We start from the raw sequence: 10,098 nt of genomic DNA on the forward strand, positions 1-10,098 counted from the left end.
GTGTTTACGCCCCGAGCCATACGGCTCCGATCTAGGGGCAATTTTTGTTATCTGTTTCGTACTCTGTTGCTTGGGAAGCAAACCTGCAAACCATACATGCAGTCTCTGCTGGATTACTGCCACCATGGTAGTATTAGTTAGCACTAAATGCCAGCAACCAGAAGATGAGTCCCAAAATGAAAGTGAATCCTTGCAGTGCATGAATATTTGGAGTGCCTGCTTCAACTATCCACCTTCCTCAGGGATCACTTGTCTGCAATCGCTATTTAAAGGAGGTCTGCAGCCATTCCAGCATAACCCTGGACACTAAACATGAGGTACTGGCTCAATACCTAAACCAACATAATGCTAGATAGCTTATCACCAGCAGGTTTTCCCAGAATTCAAATGTAACATGGTGAAAGTGAAACACTTAGAAAAGGGATGCAAATGCCCCTTTCCCTAAAAATCCCAGGTATTTTCTCATGGCATGGAATATTTGGACTCCACAACTCATGTAGTGAACCCAGGGACCTAGACTAAGTGTGTCTAGGTTTCTGTTGTCCTCTTTTTGGAAACAGCATCTTATGTAGTTTTTGAAAGAATCCTGGAGATAAATTCATAGCCCAAGATGGACTGGAACTCCCAAGGATCCATCCACCTCAGCCCCCAGATTGCTGGGATTATAGGCATGAGCCGCCATGCCAAGCATTTGCACAGAGATTCTTACATAATTTGTGAAATCCCACTACTTGTCTATAGGTAGCTTCTGTGCTTCAGGCTTTAGGAATATGCCTCTCTTTGTTTTGGCTCCCCTTGTTCAGGTGTCCATTTCTATTGTGATAAGCTCCAAGGCCCCAGGCAAGGGGGTGGCTGCCCTTCCTCTGGTGTGTCCTTGGATGATTACAGCCCAGGTGAACAGGGTTCAAATATATTGGATCCTGTGCATTTGAAGAGGAAATGAGTAAAGATTCATGAGTTAATGTGGGCATGCCTGGGAATTGAGGGCCCATGATAGAGACAAAACTTCAGGCCATGGGCTGAAGGCTGAGGCCTCTGTACCTCTAGCTTCTTGAATAGTGGGCCTGCTGAGCAATTGTGTGCTCTGAAATGTAATTTGATGAGTTTTGTTTTAATTTATTTTGTTTTTTTGCTTTGGTTTTTTACATGGAAGGAACAGTACCATGGTTTGAAGAAGTTGGAGTGTCTTACTGTGAGAGTTGACCCCCTGCTATAACCCCCTCCCCAAGTTATAAAAAGCAGCAAAGAATGTTTCACTCCCTAAGCCTTTCCCAGTAGATAATCAGAGCAGGGCAGGAAGGAATGTCTCTGCTAGTCATTAGCCACTAGATGTTCTGTTCTCTGTAAAGATAGAGATAAGTAAAAGAATGTGCTGTTTAAACAGGACCGGGGTGCACCTGGCACTCCAAGGTCAAACCAAGACCCTCGGTGTCCGTGGTTACTCAGCCCCAGACCCTCAAATCAGCATCAGCCAAGTCCTGCACCGTTCAAAATTAACCAATGCGATTCGCTTCTGTAAACTTGCTTGCCTCCCGCTTGTACCCTTAAAAACCCTACACAAATTCCCCTCGGGGCCCCTCTGCACTCGTTTGCCTGGGGGACCCCATGCGCATGGAAATAAACTTTTTTTCCTCACCAAGAGTTGAGTCCTTGAGGTCTCTTTCCCTGCGGCGTTGGCCCTAACATCATGGAGGCCCCAGCGACATAAGCACGTCTCACGGGAGGTGACCCCAATGGCTCTGTGGGTGAGTACGACTGGTCGCTTCTCATTCCACAGGTGTTTACGCCCTGAGCCATACGGCTCTGATCTAGGGGCAATTTTTGTTATCTGTTTCGTACTCTGTTCCCTGGTGACTGGGGGACGCCCCACATGGTTTCCGTGGCTCACCGTCTGCGATAGGGCCTCCCTATCGATCTGGGGAATTTTGATTCCCAATCTGTGGTCCGTCCGGGCCAATTTGGAGACACCCTTTGAGGTGACTCATCTGGGGGATTTTGATTCCCAGTCTGTGGTCCATCCGGGCCAATCTGGAGACACCCTGTAAGGTGTCTCATTTGGAGTGAAACTGATGCGTATGCATGTGAATGAAGTGGCCTGCCTGATTGTCTTGTGTGTCGTGGGTGCTGTGATTGGTTATTTGTTGTACCGCGCTTGCGTTAACCGCCCTGTGACAATAGAACATCATGGGACAGTCGACCTCATCCCCATTGTCCCTCACCCTTGACCATTGGTCGGAGGTGCGGAAGAGGGCTCACGATCTCTCCTTGCAGGTCAAGAAGAATAAGTGGCAGGATTTCTGCTCGACTGAGTGGCCTACTTTCTCTGTGGGATGGCCACCAGAGGGGACTTTTCATCTGCCCCTCATCCTAGCAGTTAAGGACGTCATCTTCCGCCCCAGGCAAAGGGGGCACCCTGATCAGGTCGCTTACATCTTGGTATGGCAGGATCTCAGGGAGGAACCCCCATTATGGGTAAAACCCTTTCTTCCCCCTTCTGTCTCATCTGTACCAAAGCTTTTAGCTCTGAAAGGACCTCCCACTTCGGCTCCGGTCCTTCCCGAGTCTCAGCCTGATCTACCTTTACTCAACTATGACTGGCCTCCTCCTTCCCAGCTGACTCAACCTCCTCCGTACCCACTCTCTCCTCCAGCCTCCTCGTCCGGATCGAGTGCTGCTTCTCCGTCAGCCCCCTCTTCACCTGAGCTAAATCCCTCTTCTCCTCCGATACCCACGTCCCCTCTATATCCCCCACTCCCTGCAATGGCTTGCCCTGAGCCCACACCTCCGGGGCCCACGGGCCCAGCCCAGAACACTCGGAGTAAGCTACGGCCTGAGGATCCAGTCGTTACCCTCCCTCTCCGTCCCTATGGGCCCATGATAGACGATGGGACAGATGGAGGGCAGATGCCCGCTTTACAGTACTGGCCTTTTTCTACCTCAGATCTCTATAACTGGAAAAACAATAACCCTCCTTTTTCTGATGATCCTTCTAAGCTAACAGGTCTAATGGATTCTGTTATGTTCTCCCACCAACCCACATGGGACGACTGTCAACAGCTCCTAGGGGTCCTGTTCACCACCGAGGAAAGAGACCGCATCCTCCTGGAAGCCCGGAAAGCTGTTCCCGGAGAAGATGGCAGACCCACCCAGAGACCAGACCTGATCGATGACTCCTTCCCCTTAAAGCGCCCCAACTGGGACCCCAACTCACCCACCGGTAGGCAGCATCTTTCTATCTATCGCCAGACTCTAATGGCAGGTCTCCAGGTGGCCGCAAGGCGCCCCACTAATCTGGCCAAGGTAAGAGAAGTTACCCAAGGACCTACTGAGACTCCCTCAGTTTTTCTAGAATGCCTGATGGAAGCTTACCGGCGATATATGCCTTTTAACCCTGAGGAAGAAGGCCGACAAGGCTCGATAGCTATGGCCTTCATAGGGCAATCGGCCCCCGATATAAGACGTAAGCTCCAAAGGCTAGGTGGTCTCCAAGACCTAACTCTGAGGGATCTTGTTAAGGAAGCTGAAAAAGTCTACTATAAGCGGGAGACAGAGGAAGAAAAGGAGTTAGCTAGGGACAAAAGACGAAACAAGGAATTAGCTAAGGTGTTGGCCACAGTTATTCAGGGAAAACCTGAGCCAGGAAAGGGAAAGCCCACTCGCCCTCCATTAGACCCTGACCAATGTGCATATTGTAAGGAAAAAGGACAGCTGATCAAAGACTGTGAAAAGTTAAAAAAGAAACGGGCCAAAGAAGAACGAGAAAAGCAGACCTCGCAGCGATCCCGAGCCCCCATGCTCGCCCTAGATGAAGAAGACTAGGGACTTCGGGGCTCGGACCCCCTCCCCGAGCTCAGGGTAATGTTTAAAGTGGAGGGGACTCCCGTGGAATTCGAGGTCGATACGGGAGCTGTTTATTCGGCCCTACAAGCCCCCTTAGGGGCCCTTTCAACTAAGAAATCATTAGTTCAAGGGGCTAACGGGAGCAAATATCACTCGTGGACCACTGAGCGCACAGTTGACTTAGGCAAGGGAAAAGTAAAACACTCCTTTCTGGTTATTCCTGAGTGTCCTGCTCCCCTCCTGGGACGTGACTTATTAACCAAACTGGGGGCAAAGATTTCCTTTGAGCCCCAAGGACCTCAAGTGACATTCCGTAACCCAAAGGTAGGGCAACCTATGGTTACGGTGTTATCTCTAAAACTGGAAGATGAATATAGGCTCTATGACCACCAGGATCCCCAGCCTATCGCCCCAGCCTGGCTAACTGATTTTAAAGAATCCTGGGTCGAGATGGCTGGACTCGGGCTGGCAAGCCAGCAACCGCCTGTAGTGGTTACTTTAAAAACCACTGCCTCCCCTATTCGGGTTAAGCAATATCCCATTAATAGAGAAGCTCACCTAGGGATTAAGGTGCACATACAGAGACTTTTAGACCAAGGGGTATTAACTCCTTGTCGGTCTGCATGGAATACTCCGTTACTCCCGGTCAGAAACCCCGGGACGAATGACTACAGACCGGTACAGGACCTAAGGGAGGTCAATAGCAGGGTGGAGGACATTCACCCCACCGTACCCAATCCCTATAATCTCCTCAGCGCATTGAATCCGTCAAGGACTTGGTACACTGTTCTGGATTTAAAGGATGCCTTTTTCTGTTTGCCTTTGCACAAAGATAGCCAGCCCTTATTTGCGTTTGAATGGATGGACCCTGAGACTGGGTCCGCCGGACAACTGACCTGGACGCGCCTCCCACAGGGCTTCAAAAACAGCCCAACCATCTTTGATGAAGCCCTACATAAGGATTTAGCCCCCTTTCGGGCTCAACACCCAAACCTCACCCTTCTTCAATATGTAGATGACTTGCTGCTGGCTGCGGACTCTGAGGGTGACTGCACAAGCGGAACTCAGGACCTTTTACGTGAGTTGGCTATCCTGGGGTATAGGGCATCAGCAAAAAAGGCTCAAATTTGTAAGCGAGAGGTAATTTTTCTGGGCTACTCCTTAAAAGGGGGAAAAGGATGGCTCACTGAGGCCAGAAAACAGACTGTGGTCCAGATTCCCCCTCCAAAGAGTCAAAAACAATTACGAGAGTTCCTGTGTACCGCGGGGTTTTGCCGGTTGTGGATCCCTGGATTCGCAACTTTGGCAGCTCCCCTGTACCCGTTACTGAAGGGGGGATCTCCCTTTATCTGGGAAAAAGATCACCAGCAGGCCTTTGATGCCATCAAGCGGGCTCTCCTGTCCGCTCCGGCCCTGGCCCTTCCTAATGTGGACAAACCCTTTACTCTCTTCATTGAAGAAAAGAGAGGAATAGCGAGAGGAGTACTGACCCAGGCCTTTGGGCCATGGAGGCGTCCGGTGGCTTACCTCTCAAAAAGACTGGACACTGTGGCAAGCGGGTGGCCACCCTGCCTAAAGGCCATTGCATCAGCTGCCTTGCTCATTAAAGATGCTGACAAATTGACTTTGGGACAAAAAATAACAATCATTGCCCCGCATACACTAGAAAGCATCATCCGCCAGCCTCCAGACAGGTGGCTCTCAAATGCCAGAGTTACTCATTATCAGAGCCTCTTGCTCAACAAGGACAAGATAACTTTTGGACCCCCGGTGACTCTCAACCCAGCGACTCTGCTGCCGGAAGAAGCTTCGGAACCCGTCCTCCATACCTGCCAGGACGTCTTGGCAGAAGAGGCCAGAGTACGACCGGACTTATTGGATTGCCCCCTACCCAATGCAGAGGTGACCTACTTCACTGACGGGAGTAGCTTTTTGATTCAAGGTAAGCGGTATGCGGGGGCGGCTGTGACTGATTATTCCAATGTTATATGGACAGCCAGACTAGAGGACGGGTCCTTGGCCCAAAAGGCCGAACTGATTGCTTTGACTAAGGCTCTGGAGCTCACCAAAGGAAAGCGAGCAAACATTTACACGGATAGCCGATATGCCTTTGCAACGGCCCACATCCACGGGGCCATATACCGCCAGCAGGGGCTTCTGACCTCCGCAGGAAAAGAAATAAAACACAAACAGGAAATCCTTCAGTTGCTCGCTGCAGTTATGTTGCCCCAGAAGGTGGCGATAATACACTGTAACAGCCACCAGAAAGGGACTGATCCCGTCACAAGGGGAAACAACCTGGCCGATGAGGCAGCAAAATCTGCAGCCATGGGAGACTCACAAATGTTGGTGACTGATGTCGAAGATTCTCCTCCAAAGGAGAAAGCTCAGATTAACCAAACCCCTGAAACACCTGATCTGACTGCTTACATACAACAGGCCCACCGGCTCACCCATTTGGGAGCTAAAAAGCTGAGCCTACTGGCCCAACGCCAAGACTTCCCAGGGGCATCCCCCGCTGCCATACGTCGGGTCGCCAATCGGGTTGTGGCTAATTGTGAGGCATGTCAATTGACCAGTGCCTACCCTGCCAAGCTGGCCCCCGGCAAAAGGCTACGTGGTACCAGACCTGGACAATACTGGGAAGTGGACTTTACAGAAGTTAAGCCTGCCCGATGCGGACTAAAATATCTGCTAGTTTTTGTAGACACCTTTTCTGGATGGACTGAGGCTTTTCCTACCAAAAAGGAAACTGCTGCCGTGGTAACTAAAAAGTTGATGGAAGAAATATTTCCCCGGTTCGGATTGCCAAAGGTAATAGGGTCCGATAATGGACCGGCGTTTGTGGCTAAGGTAAGTCAGGGACTGGCCAACATATTGGGGATTGATTGGAAGTTACATTGCGCTTATAGACCCCAAAGTTCAGGACAGGTAGAAAGAATGAATAGAACTATTAAGGAGACCCTCACTAAATTGGCTCATAAGACTGGCTTAAAGGATTGGACGATGCTCCTGCCGTATGCCCTTTTTCGCGCGCGAAACACCCCGTCTGCCAAACCCCCTAACCTTACTCCCTTCGAAATCCTTTTTGGCACTCCACCCCCCATTCGAGATCTCACTCCCTTAACTGAGCATGCTGCCTTGTTGCCAACCTCCCTGTCTGACAGGCTTATCGCCCTTGACAATCTACAGAGGGACGTGTGGACACAGCTAGCCTCGGCCTATGCTCCCAGTGAGTTCCCCGCGCCACATCCGTACCAGGTGGGAGACTTTGTGTTCGTCCGGCGCCACCAACAAGAGACTCTACAGCCTCGCTGGAAAGGACCATACCAGGTCCTATTGACTACTCCTACAGCGGTAAAGGTTGACGGAGTCGCCTCTTGGATCCACGCGTCACATCTAAAGCCTGCTTCAGCACCAGAGGACGACTCCTGGGAACTCAAACGGTCTGATAACCCCTTAAAACTTAAGCTGAGCCGAAAGACTCTTTAATGCTGTTTCTGTACACTCCCTTTGTGTATTATTGCGAGATGACCCAACAAAAACCCCAGGTTGTAACCCCCTGTGCTATAATGAAATTACTCATGTTAATGGTAGTCACCCCTACAATAGCGAACCCCCACCGCCCTTGGGTCTGGACATTAAGCTGATGGGACAACCCAAAAGAGGTCGATAAGTGGACAGGTTCAGGCCATCCAACCTTTAGTTTCTATTCCTGTGATATTGTTCCTCTTGACCCTAACGTTGACCACCCCCCAGAAATATATCTATGTCCCGCGTCTGTGGAAGGAAGGAGTTATTGCAATTCCCCAGGCGAATACTATTGTGCCTACTGGGGATGTGAAACGATGGCCACAGCATGGACCCCCTCAATAAAGGACCGACACCTTAGCTTATCAGCAACAGGAGGAGGCCAACATAAAGGCCCTTTGCCACTGTCAAAAAGGAGCCTCCACTCCTATGATGGAGGACCAGGTAATTGCCGACATTTACAACTCGAGGTCCTCACCCCCGAGGACCAATCTTGGACGACAGGAAAAATCTGGGGATTTAGATACTACATGAGTGGACCTGACACAGGAGGGCTCATTTTAATTAAAAAGAAGCTAAAGACAGAGCCATTGTTGCCCACACCTGCTCCAACAACAGCTAGGGGGCCCTCATCCCCCATGCCTGTGACTACCCAAAGCCAAGAGCCCATGGTCTCACCTCGCATCCCCTCAGGGTATTTAACTAATCCTCCTGAGTCGGGACTCGTCCCTCCAACCGTGAACTCTCTCCTCAGTCTTATACTTGGGGCTCATAAAGCCCTCAATCTTACCCATCCAGACCTAGCCCAAGCTTGTTGGTTATGTCTAAAGGCTAACCCTCCATATTATGAGGGGACTGCTCTAAATGACTCCTATACGCTGACTCCCAATCCCAACCAGTGCGACTGGGATCATGTGTTCCACACCCTTCCTTTACCTGACCTCGCTAGCCGAGGAACCTGTATAGGGACACTTGATAATTGGCCTACAAACCTACGCCGTCGCTGCCTCACACATACTCGCTCCTTCCCCAGGAACCAATACCTCATCCCTCCTACCGGGGCATTCTGGTTATGTACTACAGAGCTCACCCCTTGTGTCTCCACAAATGTACTCCTGGCAGGGGACAGCTCCTGCATCCTTATAGACCTTATGCCACACATTAAGTATCTCCCCCCTAACATGCTCTCCCTCATGAGAGGTCGATATAAACGGGAACCTGTCTCCCTGTCCCTAGCAGTCCTATTGGGGATAGGTGTGGCAGGGGGGATAGGAACTGGTACAGCAGCCCTCATTACTGGGCACCAGTCTCGCCAGCAGCTTCTTGCAGTAGTAAACCAAGATTTAAAGGCCTTAGAGACTTCTATAACTGCATTACAACAGTCTCTCTCGTCCCTATCTGAAGTAGTGTTACAAAACAGAAGAGGCTTAGATCTTTTGTTTTTAAAGGAGGGCAGTCTCTGCGCCACACTTAGAGAAGAATGTTGTTTTTATACTGATCATACTGGGATTGTAAAAGATGCAATGGAAAAGTTGAGAGAGAGAATCAGATCTCGAGAGCCCCCTTCAAGTGAAGCCAAAGTGTTCTCTTTTTGGGAATCAATCCTGCCCTATATTCTCCCTTTATTGGGACCCCTGACTGGATTCATTATAGTCATGGCTATAGCCCCTTGGCTCATTAACCGAGTAACCCAGTTTGTGAGGGCCCAGATTTCTCAAGTAAAAGTTATGGTGCTACGCCAACAATATGATCCCTTACCCATACAGGACCTTTAAGATTAAAAGTCATGGAAAAAAAAAGGGGGGGAATGTGAGAGTTGACCCCCCTGCTATAACCCCCTCCCCGAGTTATAAAAAGCAGCAAAGAATGTTTCACTCCCTAAACCTTTCCCAGGAGATAATCAGAGCAGGGCAGGAAGGAATGTCTCTGCTAGTCATTAGCCACTAGATGTTCTGTTCTCTGTAAAGATAGAGATAAGTAAAAGAATGTGCTGTTTAAACAGGACTGGGGTGCACCTGGCACTCCAAGGTCAAACCAAGACCCTCGGTCTCCATGGTTACTCAGCCCCAGACTCTCAAATCAGCATCAGCCAAGTCCTGCGCCATTCAAAATTAACCAATGCGATTCGCTTCTGTAAACTTGCTTGCCTCCCGCTTGTACCCTTAAAAACCCTACACAAATTTCCCTCGGGGCCCCTCTGCACTCCTTTGCCTGGGGGACCCCATGCGCATGGAAATAAACTTTTTTCCTCACCAAGAGTTGAGTCTTGGGGTCTATTTCCCTGCGGCGTTGGCCCTAACATTACCTAAGAGAAATTTGAAAAAAGGGCGAATTCAGCAGCCAAGAATTTCTCAAATGCCCTTGTCGTTTTAAAAAAAGTGACATAAAGTTGAGCGCGTCATGTCCATGTCTCTTTACAAAAGATTTTACCTCCTATTTGATAGGAATTACTGTTTCTTTGAAAGGTCAACCTGCACTGACATAAAGAGAATCCCTCCTTTCCTCATTCTGCTTGAAACCACATCCATTGTTAGTTATATTTTCTTACCCAGAAACACTTGGAGATGACTACAGCAAGAGTTTCCAATTGGTGGAATTTCCACAGATACACAAGAAGTAATACTGCACAACTTCAAGTGAAGTGCACTGTCCCTTGACAATGGCAAGTCTGGGCAAACCTCTAGTAACTGAAAACCTTAGAAAGTCTGAAAGTGAGTGAATGAAAAT

General features: G+C 49.6%; 1 protein-coding gene across 1 annotated transcript; it reads left to right on the top strand.

Moving 5' to 3' along the window:
* Window positions 1–2,184: 2,184 nt before the first annotated feature.
* LOC134474633 (uncharacterized) lies at window positions 2,185–7,905 on the top strand. The gene is given in 5 exon segments (XM_063243147.1): window positions 2,185–2,690; window positions 2,775–6,189; window positions 6,280–6,657; window positions 7,033–7,115; window positions 7,719–7,905. Coding segments are annotated over 5 exon segments (4,569 nt in total).
* Window positions 7,906–10,098: the final 2,193 nt, after the last annotated feature.

Source organism: Cavia porcellus, unplaced genomic scaffold, assembly GCF_034190915.1.
Source record: "Cavia porcellus strain 051 isolate PalLab524CR breed Dunkin Hartley unplaced genomic scaffold, mCavPor4.1 scaffold_34, whole genome shotgun sequence".
Classification (NCBI taxonomy): domain Eukaryota; kingdom Metazoa; phylum Chordata; class Mammalia; order Rodentia; family Caviidae; genus Cavia; species Cavia porcellus.